This window comes from Elgaria multicarinata, chromosome 22 (assembly GCF_023053635.1).
Source record: "Elgaria multicarinata webbii isolate HBS135686 ecotype San Diego chromosome 22, rElgMul1.1.pri, whole genome shotgun sequence".
NCBI lineage: Eukaryota > Metazoa > Chordata > Lepidosauria > Squamata > Anguidae > Elgaria > Elgaria multicarinata.
Window position 1 is genome coordinate 16,438,364 of NC_086192.1, and position 14,906 is coordinate 16,453,269.

General features: G+C 62.6%; 2 protein-coding genes across 2 annotated transcripts in view; both read left to right on the plus strand.

Moving 5' to 3' along the window:
* The window catches only part of BAZ1B (bromodomain adjacent to zinc finger domain 1B), a 29,072-nt gene extending 21,447 nt beyond the window's left edge, over positions 1 to 7,625 (plus strand). The window contains exons 14-19 of the mRNA XM_063146516.1: positions 645 to 792; positions 1,809 to 1,956; positions 2,429 to 2,547; positions 3,859 to 4,013; positions 5,227 to 5,330; positions 5,775 to 7,625. Of these exons, the coding sequence (XP_063002586.1) occupies positions 645 to 792; positions 1,809 to 1,956; positions 2,429 to 2,547; positions 3,859 to 4,013; positions 5,227 to 5,330; positions 5,775 to 6,144 (1,044 nt within the window). The 3' untranslated portion in view covers positions 6,145 to 7,625. The remainder of the gene's footprint in view (positions 1 to 644; positions 793 to 1,808; positions 1,957 to 2,428; positions 2,548 to 3,858; positions 4,014 to 5,226; positions 5,331 to 5,774) is intronic.
* NSUN5 (NOP2/Sun RNA methyltransferase 5) overlaps positions 1 to 14,906 on the plus strand; it is a 74,826-nt gene that overhangs the window by 213 nt on the left and 59,707 nt on the right. The gene's annotated exons all lie outside the window — the stretch shown is intronic.

Genomic DNA, 14,906 nt, shown 5'->3' on the forward strand with positions numbered 1-14,906 from the left:
TCTCTCCGGCGCGGGGATTGCTCTTGCTAGGAAGATTGTAATCCCAGCCCGGTGGGGGCCCTGTGGTGTCGTGCCCCCCACTGTTGGCACAGGGAACCTGAAGCGAGCGATTCAGGTGGCCCCTGCCTGGTTCTCTGGATAGCTCGTTCTAGAACTGCAAAGCGATCCGTGCCTTCTCAGCGCAGCCGCTCCGAGGCTTTTCACGTTTGGGCGCTTTTGCCCTGTTGGGGGCTTCACCTCCAGGCCGGCCCGTTGAAGGGGCTCGGTGGCCCCGTGGGCCCACGCCTTCAGAGCCACCACCAGAAGGCAGCCCAGGCCGTTCCCTGGCTCTGTGACCTGGGCCCTGCCTCCGCAGCTGTCGCTACCATGAACCGCCAGCGTTCTGCTGTTTGTTTTCCCTTGATGGACGAGGATTTGGTTTGGATTTCAAAGTCAAGAATGCTGCCGGTTCCAGGCCGGTGTGGAGTGGGTTGAGCGAGTGCTGCGGGCCTCCGAGGGGCGGGGGAGAGGAAGAATGTGTGGCTGCTGCGGCGGCGGCCCTGGGTCTCAGCTGTCGCGGGTCCCAGGGAAGGGTCACCAGCCGCCTGCCCCCACCCCCCCGAGGCCTTGGGAGGCCTGGCCTGAGCCGCCTGTTCTGTCCCCAGGTCGCTTCCGCCGTGGAGAAGTGGAAGGTGGCCATCCGCGAGGCGCAGACCTTCTCGCGCATGCATGTGCTGCTGGGCATGCTCGACGCCTGCATCAAGTGGGACATGTCGGCGGAGAACGCCCGGTGCAAAGTGTGCCGGAAGAAAGGTGTGTGTTCTGGGGGGGGGGCGATGGCGGCGGCCTCTGCTGCAGAAGGAAGGGAGCCTGGTGGGGGGCTACAGGAGGCCCGGCTTCATTCCTCACGCTTTCGCCCGCCTTCCTCCAAGGGGCTGAGGGCGGCACACGGGTTCTCCTCTTCCCCCCTCTCCTCCCGAGATTTAAAGCAATTCTGCAAGGGAGGGGAGGAGGGAGGGGAGGGAGGCAGAGAGCAACGGGCCCACGGCCATCCAGGAAGCTTCCTGTCTGCCTGAGCAGCAATTTGGACCTGCCCCCCCCTTGCTGTCCAGGACCCTCCAGAAGTCTTGGAGTGCAGCTTCCATTGTCTGCGCCCGGCCCGGCCGTTGGCAGTTGCGGTCCGACACATCTGGTGGGCGTCAGGTTGGGGAAGGCAGCTGTGGCCAGTCCACGCTGTCTTGGGTCTTCTCTGGCCGGTGGCTGAACCAGCCGTGGCTCCTCTGGTCTGGATCCGGGGCTCACTGCGGCAGGAGGGGGGTCACCCTTTTCCTCCTGCCCATTTCCCTATCGAAGCAATGACCTGCAGCGCCTTTGGGCAGCACCCTCTGGCTTTTGCAGGGCCATAGCTGCAGCCCTGGCACTGTCCAGTTGGCTTGTGACAGAAAATTAAGACCCGAGGAGGCGCCGTGGTGGATCAGACCCACGGCCTCTCTAGTCCAGCGTCCCGTTCACCAACCGCAGCCAGGTGCTGCAATGGGGAGCCCACGCACAGCCGGTCAGCTCCGGGGTCCCCAGGGACCGGTGTGAAGTTGGGACCGAGCTATAAGGGAAGAGGAAGACGTGGGGCAGGGAGGCCCAGCCAGGCCCAGGGAGAAGTGCTTGTGCAGGGTCTTTGGGTCAAGGACAGGAAGCACGGAAGCTGCTGCGGCCACCGCCGCACGGCTCTGCATTCCTCTGAGCTCTTCCGAGTTGGTGCCCAGCGGTGCAGCCGGGTTGCCCTTTGTGCTGCCAGCACCCCAATGGTTTCTCTCCCCCCCCCCGCCCCCCAGGTGAGGACGACAAGCTCATCTTGTGTGACGAGTGCAACAAAGCCTTCCACCTGTTCTGCCTGCGGCCAGCCCTCTACGAGATCCCGGAAGGCGAGTGGCAGTGCCCGGCGTGCCAGCCCTCCGTGGCCAGGCGCAGCTCGCGGGGCAGGTGAGGCGGCCCTCTGGCAGAGGCAGCAGCAGCGCGGGGGTCTGAGCGGCGTTCCCCCACCCCTGTCCGGAAGGAAGGCGGTCCGTCTCTCCCACACGCACGCACACGCCCCGCTGTGTCCTGTGGTGCAGGAGCCTCAGAAAGGGGGATTCCTGACGGCCGCCCCGGCCAAGGCTGGTGGGCTTGGAGCCCCCAGACAGCTGGAGGGGCTCTGGGATGGGCCAGGGCGCTCTATGGGGCGAGGGGTCGTTTGGGTGCCCTGGGCCTTGAAGCTGTTCGGCTCCAGCCGGAAGGGTTCCCTGTCCTGCAGCGGTGGCTGAGCCTCAGGAACGAGCAGCTCTGGCGGCACGAAGCCCGGCTCCCGCAAAGGCCGCAGCGTGGGAGGCGAAGCCGGCTGTGGGCTGGAGCTGCGGGACCCGGCCCTGCCGGTGGGAGGCTGGGAGGCTGACTGGCGTCCTTCCCTCCCCTCCAGGAACTACGCTGAAGACTCTGTGGAAGAGGAGAGCGAGGCCAGGGAGGAGGAATCGGAGGAAGAGGAGGAAGAGGAGGAGGAGGAGGAGGAGGAAGACTACGAAGTCGCTGGATTGAAACGTGCGTCCTTTCCTCACAGAGGTGCAGCCGGCCCAGGGCTTTGGCCACTGGAGCTTGGTCCTGCGTTGCCATCCCAGGGCAAAATACCTACACACACGCACCCCCGGCCTGCCATAGAGCAGTGGCGTGTCTCATTGGCGTGTGCGGGCTGAGGGGCCGCAGGGCTAGGTCTCTAGGACCTCTCCAGTGTCATGATTGGGAGGGGGTCCTTCCTTGGCAGCAAGGTGGCAGCCTACATGAGGGATCGGGGGGCCCATGGCAGCCATGGCCTCGTGGGGCCCGTCATGGGCTCCCGCGGGCCACAGCCGCCAAAAATACAGCTGCTGGCCCAGCACGGGGACATTTAACTGGGGAAGGAGGCCACTGGAGAAATCTCCCTCTGGCGGCATCATCACATTCGAGCCTTGGCGCAGCATTGATCCCGAGCGCTCTCACGGAGGATGCTGGGGCTGGTGGGCGTCACGGCAAGCCCTGATGGTGACGCGCTGGTGGCCGGCCTGCGCAAAGTAGCCCTTCTGCCACTCAGGGAACTCCGGCTCCCAGGAAGGCTGATCCTTGGCTGCTGAAAGCCAGCAGTAAAAGACGGCGGCCGCCTTCTCCGCTCTGCAGAGCCTCCATGGCGATGGAGTCCCCACACACACACCCTTGTCCCGGCTCCCTCTCCTCGCCTGCTGGCAGGAGTAACTCAGCACCCCGGGGGCCAACGCAAGCGCTCTGCAGCTGCCTGGGCCACGTGTCAGCGCCTGGAATGGCGCTCGGCTCAGCCCGTCACGCTGCTCCGGGGGACGCCTGTTGAGCAGGCAAAGGAAGGCCGGCCTCTGGGGGCACCGCCTCTCTCCCCCTCCCCACACACCTCGATGGTCCCCAGGAGCCAGTGTGGCTCGAGAGCTGTTGGGAGGGGGGGGCTGCTGGCCGCCTGCCTTCCCCTCGCCCTGAGCCAGGATGGGCAGTTCTGTGGGGAAGCAGCTGCTGCAGCAGTGCCATGGGGTCGCGGTCTGGAGGGAAGCGGGCGTGAGGCTGCCCTGACTCGGGGCGTCTCGGGGGATGCAGGGCCACGGAGCGGGCTGTATGTGGGTAGGCGCAGCTCAGCGTGGGAAAGAATCCTCCCGGCCAACCTGCATGGGTCACTTGCCCTGGGTGGCCAGGGGCTGCTTCCGGGCCTGGTTGCATCCTGCAGGGCTGCCTTCAGCTCAAGGGACCGGCTAGCGAATCGTGGAGAGTCCGTCCCAGGGTGGGGGGCCGTTCTGCCCCCTGGCGGGGGCCCTCCCCTCCCCAGAGCTCACTCTTTGGATGCTCTCCTCTGACTTGCAGTGAGGCCCAGGAAAGCAGCCAAGGGCAAGCAAGGCGGCACAGCGGCAGACCCCCCGCGGAGGGGCCGGCATCCAGGCAAGAAGCGGGGGCCACATGCCCCCCGAGGCTCCCGGCAGCTGTCTGCGCCCAGCAGCGAGGCCGACATCGACGAGCTGGTAAGGACAGAGACACACACACAGAGAGCGCTTCTGAGCAGGCCGGGCCACTCCGGGCCCCCCTCCTCCTGGGCAGAGCGAGCAGCCGTGCCACTCATCCGCCCCGTGGGGCTGTGTGTCACCTGCCCTCGATTTGCAGGCAGCTTGATAAGAGCCCTTTAAATAGCCACCGCCGCGAGTCTCCAGCCTAAGGCGGAGCGGGGGGGGGGGGGCGACAGCGCTGGGTCGTTGGCATGCCGGCAATGCAAAGCCCCACATCCACCGCCCAGAGAAGCCCACGTGTTGCCTGTACTGCACCCTCCCTGCCCGCCCGCCCGCCGGGAGATAATTCACCCAGCTTGCATTCCACTGGGCCTTTTGGAGGCCAGGGAGAAGAAAGCTTTCGGCCTTCATTTGGGAACTCTCCCCTGCCCCCTCCCCCTCCCCCCCCCCCGGGCATCACGCTGCAGAGTTGGGAGAATTGCCCAGCGCCCCCCTTTGCCCTGCCACAGAGAGGGGTGTGTGCTTGGGGCTTGTGGCTGTCCTTTGGGGGGGGGCGGGGGGCTGGGCTCTGGGCGAGGCTCTGCTGTCTCAAGGAAGGCGCCCCACCCCGGCTGTGGCATAGGGCTTGCGTCTCCCTGCTCAGTTATGGGCACAGACCTGGGTTGGCCCGGAGAGAAGGGTGGGGTGGAGTCCTACTCTGGGCTGGGGCCCACGGTGAGGGGCGCACCCTGGCCCTCGCCCAGCTGCTGGGTGGGATCTGAGGTGCCCCCCCCCATTTGCCCCCTCTCCCCTCTTGCCAAGCACTGTGCACTGGTGGGTCACCGTTCCCATCGCCCTCGCTGACCCCACCCCCCCTGCCCAAGGCTGCTCTTGGATCTCTTTGAAGAAGGCTGCTGCCTCAGAAGCCCCCACCCACCCACCCACTACCCCCTGCTGGCTCTCTGCTTGGGGCTCTTGGCCTGAAACTCCAGCTGGCCCTGGGGGGCGGGAGAGGCGAGACTTGGCTGCCCATCAAAGCATGGCCAGCTGGCCCGGCGGCTTCTCTGGGCTTTGGAGCCCGGCCTGTGCTCTCCTTGGCCCACCTGCTCCCAAGTGGGACCCCCCCCACACACACACTCACACAGAAACCTGCTCTCCCTAGCCACAGGCTGGGCGGCAGCCTCCCCCCTCCATTTCAGAGGGGGGGGAGGGGGGGCCCTCTCCAGCTCCGCTGACGCTCTCCGTCATCCAGGTGCTTCAGACGAAGAAACTCTCTCGCCGGCAGACCCTGGAGCTGCAGAAGTGCGAGGAGATCCTCAACAAGCTGGTCAAGTACCGCTTCAGCTGGCCGTTCAGGTGAGGCCCCGCAGCGCCTGGCCGGGAGCTGCTCTCGTCGTCCCGCCCTCCGCTCAGGGCGTTCCGGCTGCCTCCCGTTGTGAAGCTCCCGAGAATGTGGCGGGAACCGCTGCTCCCTTCCTTCCGCTCCTGGGGGTTGGGGGCCAGGGGCACACCGGGCCGCCTCCACGTGATGCCCAGGGCTTTGAGGAGAGCAGCCCCTCCGTGCGCGGCTGGTGGCGGCCCTCGCCCAGTCCGGCTGGCGGTGCCGGCACTGGGGGCCGTGCGTGTGGCGCGCCTGCTAGGGCTCCCCTTCTGCTGTCCCTCCAGAGCCTGGGCCCCTCTGTGGCCTGGCTGGAGTCTCGTCTGTTTGGCCGTCGGGAGAGAAGCCCGGGAGGTCCAGGCCGAAGGCCGGCACTGTGGCCCGGGCGGCTGGGTGACGCCGCCTTTGCCCTTCCTTGGCAGGGAGCCGGTGACCACCGAAGAGGCGGAAGATTACTTTGAGGTGATCAGCAGCCCCATGGACTTCCAGACCATGCAGAGCAAGTGTTCCTGCGGCAGCTACCGGTCCGTGCAGGACTTCCTCTCCGACGTCAAGCAGGTCTTCGCCAACGCCGAGCAGTACAACCAGAACGGCAGCCACGTCCTCTCCTGCCTGGAGAAGACGGAACAGTGCTTGATAGACATGCTGCACAAGCAGCTGCCCGGCCACACGTACGCCCGCCGGAGACGCAAGCGGCCCGCGGCCCAGCCCGGCCCGGGGCTGGAGGAGGCCGACGGGGGCAGCGACCCGGACGCGCTGGAGTACGCGCGGGGGCGGAAGCGGAAGAAATGAGGGGGCCCCCGCCGGAGCAGGCCTCCCCCGCGACGCAGCAGGACGGGCTGCCCAGGCGGAGCTGGGGGGTGGAAGCGGGCCCCGTCTCCCCCTGGGCTCGCTCCCCTCTCAGCCGCTCCCCCGAGTGCAACGCCGGATGAGGAGCTCCTTGGCCGTGCCCTGCGCGGAGGCCGAAGAGGGGTCCGGGGCCGCCTCCGAAGCGGAGCGGCTGCCGCCCAGGGGCAGGCAGGAGGTCCGGCCCTCCGCCCGTTTGGAGGCAAGCCGGCCCGCGGGCTGCGCGATGGCGTTCGTATTTATAGGCGATCCCCCCTCTTCCCCCCCCCCCCCGTGAGGAAGCCCCCGTGTAAAGTGGGCAAGCACTTACCTTCCTAGGGCAACCACCGTTCACCAGCATCTCTGTGCAGACCAGCTTTGAGGGTGCTTGTCTCCCTCCTCTGGCCTCTTTATTTGGGGAGGGGGCAAGGAGGGGTGCTCCTTCCCCCTCCCCCCCAGCACGTCCCCAAGTGCAGTGAGGAGCAGCGCGTTTGGGGCCAGGAGCGCGGCGGCTTCTCTCACTTTGTAAACCCCTTTTTTTCTAGTTAAGGAAAGATTCTCATTTCCAGCAGTGACCCTTGTACAAAAAAAGGCCTTGTAAAGATAACAATCGTCCCGGCTCTGATATGTACAGTTTCTATGAGGATGTGTTTGCTTTATATCTCCTTCCCCCCCCCCCCCCCGCCAGCCGCCCTTCTATCAAACCCCCCCCCCCTGTTTTTTCTTAGATAGAAGTAGTTGGACTCAGCCCAGGGGAACCCGCCAGGGTTGTACACTTTGTAGACCTGCTCTGGGCGCCTTTTATAGCTATCCCCACTCACCCACCCACCAGCCTGCCTCTGCTTCTTCCCCTCCTCATGCCGGACTCCGGGTCAGGTCAGCGGAGGCTCTGACCTCGGCACAGTGGGAGGCAGGGACCTCCTGGGGGGAGCCCCGTGCCGGCCTGGGCCGCCTCCTTGAGGTTTCGCCTCCTTTCTCAGAGGAAGCTTCTCCGTTTACCTGTTTCCTCCCATTTCAAGGAGCTTCCCCCCCCCCTTTGGTTTTGAGCGTGAGGCTGTGGGATTGTGGGCCAGGTGGGATTCTCATTCTGCTCTGAGTGAGCCCTGCCGGTCCAGCGTTGGATGCCGATCGCCCCCATCTGGCATTAGGGGTCCTCCCCGTCTCCCTCCCTTCCTTCTGGGGATGAACTTCCCTGGATCGTTCCTGCCACGGACACCCCCTTTTCGCCACCTCACTTTGGCTCGAGCACTGAGATCCCTCAGTTGCAGCCTGCCTGCTTTCTCGCCCTCCTGTTTCTGTTCTGTTCTGTTTTTTGTTTTGTTCTTCAATCCCTACACAATGGAAACTTCTGGGACATTTTTTAAGAGGTTGTTGTTTGTGGGAGGGAGGATTCTGCTAAGGGCTGTACTTGTAATAAATTGGAAATACAAAAAAAGAGCGCGCGAGAGAAGCGTGTTTGCCTGCCTGCCTGCCTGCCGATTCTGGCCTTCCTGAGCTCCACTTGCAACAAAGTGAGAAGCAGATCTGAAAGGGAGTCGTTGCTCTACGGCCTTGGCATGATCCAGGCCTCCGCTCCTCCTGCCTCTTCCAATGCGTCGGGGAGGCAGGAGCTTTTGACTTGATTCTAGATAAACAAGCTTGCAAAGGGCTTTTTGCGGACACAACCAGAGATTCACAGGAACTAGGGCTGTGCATAACCCACCACCTCCTCACCTGGGAATCGGACCCAATTTGCCTCCGGGCACTTCAGGACCAGGCCGACCTGCTGCTTGGCTGGTGCCCAGGAGTCCCTGGGATTCTCCCCCAGAACCGCTGTCCCCACTGCCCGTGGGCCTCAGGGACGTCTCCTCCGTTAGGCCCTCCATTTTAAATGACGACGGGGCTCTGTAGCTGTCCTAGATTTACGCTAACAAATGGCTCTTGACAGCCACCATGGTTCGCAACTAGATCTATGGAAAGCACCGGGGGGGGGGGGGCTAATGGAGGATGTACAGGTAAAGCAAGCCCTCCGGGCAGGCGGTGGGGACCACAGTTGTGGGGGTGAGCAGGGAGTCCAAGGCGCATGACTTGGCCACACAGGCGCAACGGGCTGCCTTGTGCGCGAAAGCCCGCTGTGAGCTGCTGCAGCCAGAGAGCTGGGGCCAAAGAGAGCTGCGCTCCTTGCTTGCCAGGCGCAGTACTAGGGGCAGGGAGAAGCGGCCTTCTGTGGCTGAGCTCTTCAGCACCGCTTCCTCCAAGAGCTGCCGGCAGGGGGCGGTGCAAGGCGGGGGCCGTGGCCAAGCCTTCAGCGGGAGCCTTTGCCCCAGAGAAGCTGGTCTGCCGCTCGCCACCTGACTTCTGTCGTGAAGAACTGATGGGCACAGAGTGAGCTGCGCTGGCCAGCCTGGGGCTCTCTCCAGCCCCGAGGCGCCGGTTGCCACACCCTGGGGGCCACGTGAAGGGCAAAAGGGATTCCTCCTTTGCCTGACGGCAGCCCCACTGCCTCAGGGCGGCTGGGAGAATTCCACGAGGCTTGGAAGCACATGCGTCTACCCCACCCTACCCTACCCTACCGTCAGCCTTCTACTGCTTTCTCTTTGGCCTTGCTGGCCATGTGGCCTGCTTCCCCACGTGCCGCCCTGTGTGCCCTACTGCTTTCACTGGGTTTCCTTGTCCCACGCCACAGGCGCAAGATCACGCCTTTGCAGGGCGCCTCCCCTGCAGGCTCCTTGAAAGGGAATTGATCGTGTTATTTTGCAGTCAGCCTGGGAGAACTCCCTTTTCCTGGCCGTGGAGGGCATTCCCTGCTACAATGGCAGGAGGCCTCCGTAGGAAGGGGTGTCAGCCACAAAGCTGGGGGCTTGCCAAGCGCACCTCTCCACGGGCTACCTTTGGGGCATCCCTGAAGGGTCAAAAGTCGATCCAGGCTGGGACGTGAGTAGGGGATTAAAGCAGCCTCCCCCAGCCTGGCGCCTTCCTGATGTGTGGGGCTGCAGCACCCAGCCAGCATAGCCCATGGAATGATGGAACTTGCAGTCCCACCCAGGTCGGGGGAGGTTGGCTGAAAGCAAAACAGGATCACTTGTGGACCCTTGCCATTACACACACGCACACACGACTGCACATTTGCTGCCCTATGGATAGTTTCTCTGGGGTGGTATTGATCCTTCTCTGGCCTTGGCTTGTGGTGGCTTTGATCTCCCCAGCCAGCCTGTCCATCTTCCTGCCAACTGCTGAGAACTCCCTCCCCCACACATGCCGCTCTTCAAACCTCCCTGCTTTGAGGGTGGGGGTCTCATCTCCCCTCTCTCCAGACCTGCATCCAAAGCAGGAGTTGGAAGAGTAGGAGCGAAGCAATGTTAAGTCTTCTTCCCACGGTGCGTTTCATCCTTTGGGTGCGGAGTTGAACGGTCAAACTGCTGGGCACCTAGCAAAGCTGTAGCAGCCGGGGATGGCGGGTGTTTGGGTGGTGGGAGGGAGGCACGTGGGAGCAGCCAAGGAGCCCCGAGACCCCTGCACATGCTGCATTGCCAGCTCAGGTTTTGCAAAGGTTTATTCTAGCAAGCTGCTGGGCGGAAAGAAAGCACTTTTGCAACACTCCTTGGCAAGTTCACTCAGGTTACCAGAGTGAGCGGAGGGCTGAGTCTGTGGTTGGGGACAGGCTTCCGGCAGGCCGTAGTTCCCAGTGGCTCAGCACCGTCCAAACTGCTGGTCTTCCTCTGCGTCTTAGAGGGGTGGAACAGCAGCAGCAGCGCACAGCTAGAGGGTGGGGGACAGAAGACAGGGCCCTAAACGCTTCTCTGGGAGAAAGGCAGTTCCTGGGTTAGAAAAAGCTGGGAGTGACAGACGTCAGCAGCGTTCCTGAGCCAGGTGCCCTCCAGGGTTGTGGGACTGGCAGTGAGTTCTTTTGCCCCTGCCTGCAAGTGATGAGTGTTGAACCCAGGACCTTCTGCGTGCAAAACAGGCCCCTCTATGCCAGACAGACCCCACACCCCCCATCACCCTTTAGAGAGGACAGGTGTTCCATCTGGTGCCCTCCTGAATGTGTGGGTCTTGGGAAATGGACCCGAGGCTGGGTCCGTGAAGCTTTCTGCTCTGGTCCCAGTTGCAGCTGGCATGCGCCCCTAGGGGGGGGTCCTGAGTAGAGACCCCCACCCCTGTGCCCATGCCCCCACTTCCCCTGCTTTTCTGAATTCCCTGCAGGCATCATGGCTTCCCCAGAGGGAAGCCCTCGAGTAGGTGACGAAAGCAAATGCCCCCCCTCCCCCAAAGTCACACCTTGCTTGAGGCTCCGGTGGGGGGCTGCGTGAGCACAAGCCAGCGGTTGGTGCAGGGGGGGCACCCTTCTCTCTCCCTCCACCCCATGTGCAGAATTATGGGAAGGACACCCTTCACTTCTGCAATCTCTGTCTGTATTTGGCATAATGACGAGGTGCCTGCCTCTGGTCCTTTGCTTACCAAGGAAGTCCTGCGCCACATCTGGGCACGCTCAGGCTTGGGTAGGCAGGAAGCAGGAGGGAGTCCTGGGGCTGGACAGCGGCCTGCAGGAAGGCTACACGCACATACACATACACATATCCTTCCAGCACTACTTGCGGTGTGACGGGTGGCAGATGCCAGGGGTGGCTTTGGGGCTGATCCCTGCGATGCCCCCGTAGGTGCATAAGGCCTAAGCTAGTAGGGCAGCCTCGGCCGGCATGGGGCCTTCCGGAAGTGTTGGACTACAAATCCCATTGGCCATGCTGTCTGGGGATTATGGGTGTTGTCACTATCCGGCAGGGCCCTGTGTTGTGGGAGGCTGCAGCAGCATAGACAAGAGGCCAGGCACAGCTGCAGGGCACCAGTGCTGGATTTAGGCCCTGCAGCCTAAGGATTTGTTTTCCGCTTGGCATTCCTGCTCCGCTCGTGCCGTCGTGGGGGGGGGGGAACATGAGCACAAGGACAGGCAGTGGGGGGGGCACACGCCAACCCGGCTGTCTTCCGCTCCCCCCTCTTCTCTGCCGCACCTTCAAAGCAATGGCTCTGAGCACAATGGCAGCGTTGGCAGCAGGGATTAGCAACAAAGGACGGCCGGTCTCCCGGGAGCGCAGGCTCCGGCACGCTGCCCCCTCCGGGGCGGGGGTAGAAGCACGAGGCAGATGTTCTCTCACGCAGCCCACGCCTGACTTCTGAAGCCACAAAGCGAGACCCCCGAGGATCTTGCACACACACAAAAACCACCCTCTTTTCTTTAGCAGCTGAGGTTGTGCCAGGCTTACTTGAATTAGCCCTCAAGGCCGGGGGAGCTGCTGCGATCTGAGGGCGAGGTGACCAAAGGCAGGCAGGCAAGCGCAGAGGGGCGCGTGGTGCTGCCAGCCGTGCTACGTTTATGCCCATCTTTGCAGGCAACGGTTTGCCCCGATCTCTTCTCGATCCTCCCAGAGTGCAGGACATGGAATAACGGGCTCAAGTTAAAGGAAGCCAGATTCCAGCTGGACATCAGGAAAAACTTCCTGACTGTTAGAGCAGTACGACAATGGAATCAGTTGCCTGGTGAGGTTGTGGGCTCTCCCACACGAGAGCCCTTCAAGAGGCAGCTGGACAAGCATCTGTCAGGGATGCTTTAGGGTGGATGCCTGCATTGGACAGGGGGTTGGACTTGATGGCCTTGTAGGCTCCTTCCAACTCTGCTATTCTATGATTCTATGAACCTCGCCTGGCCCAGGCTGCTGAGGGGTTCAGCACAGGCTCTCTAGAAGGCAACGCCGCTTTGCAAAAGAAGAGAGGGGCACGAGAAGCGCACGGTCACCCCACCCCACCCCTGGGGCTGTGCAGCATGCCTCTGCCAGGCCGGGCAGAGAAGGCCTCGGGGCCTCTGCTTTTCCTTTGCAGGGAGCAGCCTCAGCTCTTCCAAGGCCGGCTGAATGGAGGGTAGTGGTGGTGGTAAGGGGGAGTAGGAAGGAAAGGAGGGAGAAACTGGTTCAGGCGCGATGCCGTGTGTGCAAGAGGCCTCCTCTGCCGCGGGTTTGCAGCAGCAGCTGGGATGCCAACAGGAGGGTGGAAGTTATTCATCTTTTTGTTGTGTATTTTTTAATTGTTTATGGTTTTGTTTCCCTCCCCCCATGTATATTTTAAACTTTGTAAGGCCGCCTTGAGGCCCAGCATTGGGAAAAGGCGGGATATAAATAAATATCATCATCATCATCATGGGAAAGGTGGTATAAACTCCTTAAATAATAATGAACCAATAAGCAAGGGAGGCAGACCTTTTGGAAAGGTCCGGGATGAAGTTCTCAGTGGTGTTCTCACATGTGTTCATCACAACTCAGTGGTGTTCTCACTTTGCACATGCTCAGAGGCTTCCTCTAACTGCTTGCCATGGCCCAGAACTGAGTTCCAGCATGAAAAATGGGTTGATTCCAAGCTAGGCTTCAGCTCCAGCTAAGCCCTGGGTCATGCTGGTTTGCAGAGCTGCGCAATGCTGGCTCACTTGGGTGGGAAGCCGCCAACCCCGTCAGAATCTGCCCCCCCCCAGCGTCCACCTGGGGGGCTCTTTCTTGTCGGCGTCTGCCTCCAGCGCTCGCGCTCTGCAACGCACACAGCCTGGGCGATGCAAGACGGCAGAGGCTGAAGCCCAACGCCTTTGATTCTCACACACGGGCCTGCAGGGGCGGGGGGCAGGGGAACGGACGAAAACAGCGCACAGACACACGCGCACACCCAGACACACACCCCGTGGCTAGCGCCTCTCCAGGAAGGCGCCATCAAAGGCACCGCTTCTGGCTTAGCAAAGCCATCATCGCCCGCCTTGCAGGTGGTGCAGCTCAGGTGCCCTTCCAGAAGTGCCCACCCCTTTGTCGGCGTGGCTGGCACTGCCCCAAGAGGAGTGGCCCTCGCGGCACCTCTTGGATCTTCTCTGCCAGCACAGGGAAGGGGCCGCCCCTGCCCACGCCTCGCCCTGCCAGGCTGTCGGGTCGCCAGGTGTTGGGCACACGCCCAGGGCAGGAAGGGAAAGGGGAGGTTCCGACAGTTGGCAAACGGCAGGGCCCGGCAGGTGAGCCGCCTTGAGCAGCTCCGTTAGCAGACCCCCTCGCCCGGCGACTGTCGTGGGCCGACCCTGGCTTGCCTTTCTGGATTCACCCCTCCTCCGGGGTGGGTGGGGGGGATGGCACAGCCCAAATGTTGCTCAGACCTTATGCCAGGATCTCTCCCAAATAAACCAGGAAGGGGGCATGCCAGAAGAGCCGTGCTGGATCAGGACAGCGTTTTGTTCCCAACGCTCCCGGGGGGCCCACGGGCAGCACGTGAGAGCAAGAGCCCTCCCCTGGTGATTCTCCAGCAACCGGTTGTCCAGGGGGTAGACTAAGTCAGGCTCTGTTCTGACTTAGTAGCAGCTGATAGGCCTCCCTTGGGCAGTTTAGCTGCCAAGCTCCTTTGAGCGGGAATGGTCTCCTCACCTTGAGGCAGGGAATTCAACCGGCTTCTCTGAAGGGCTTTGGGGCCTGTCCCGAATCTGCTACCCATCGCTTTCTTTGGTGGGGGGGGCGCCTAACTTAAGTGTTTGGGGAGAGACGGAGAAGTGTGTCTCCATTTTCTCTGCACGGCTCGTCATTTTTATACACCTCTTGTCATTGCTCTCCTTCCTTGCCGTTTTTCCTGAGCTAAACGTCTGTCCTTTCCTCACGGGGGATTTGCTCCAGCTCCTGGGGGTGCTTGGGCTCCCTCTTCCAGCTCCACAACTTCCTTTTGTCCGTTACCTGCTGAATTGTGAACCCCTGTGAACGTCATCAGCCCATGGGTGCAGCCACCACCTTCCCCAGAGTTTGGCAAAACTGGAAGCCCTCGATCCAGGGCCACCTCTACCCAGAACCCAGTGGACGTCCTTGGGCAAGTTGCCTGTTCCCAGCCTCGTCGTCCCTGTCTGCAAAACGGGGATCCCGGCGGCGTTATCTGGGCAAGCCGCGTGAAGCACGCAAGAGGCCTGGGCAGTTCAAAGCCCAGCAGAAGCCTGGTTTGGGCGCCACGGCAAGGCCGCCAGCGTCAAAGGTGCCTCCGTGGCCCTCGGCCCTCTTTGCCCTCTGCTGCTGCAGAGCAGGAAGGTGGCTTGGGCCAAGTGCTTGGCCCGTCCCAAATGCCCCTCCAGCAACGCCAGCAGAGTCGCAGACCAGGAACGCTGCTCCTGAGCCCAGCTTTGTGCCCACGTGCGGCCAAATCCCCAAGCCTCCCACTAGATCGCTCCTCAGGCTGGGTGGGGGGCTTCCTCCTTCCAGCCTCAGAAGGCCATGAACTGGAAACACGACGGGCCTCTCGGTGACCCAGGGCGGAGACGCCAGGGGCCCGGGGGGTGGGGGGGCAAGGCAGAGGCCTCCCTGAAAGACTGACCAGTTCCCATCACCCTCAGTTCCATTCCCCCAAGCGTGGGGGGGGAGAGGGCGCTGCTGTTTTTACAGCCCCCACCCACCGCACACTCCTCCCCACAGCTGGGGCCTTGGCGTGGGCCCCAAGAACAGCCAAGAGTCTTGCAGCACCTTAAAAACACACACATTCAGGACGCTTCGCTGGACGAGACGAGAGCCCGCCGCTCGGTCGGACGCAGGCCTGTGGCTGGCTGGCTCTCTGCCTGCCTCTCTCACTCTCTGGCCCGTTGGTGCCTTTGGCGTCAGAAGAGAGTTCAGCACACTGAGGCACCAGCGCAAATCACCTGGGAGGGAGGGAGGGAGGGGGCCCCAGAATGGAAAGGATTATTCATTGCGGCAAGGCCTGGCTCCTGG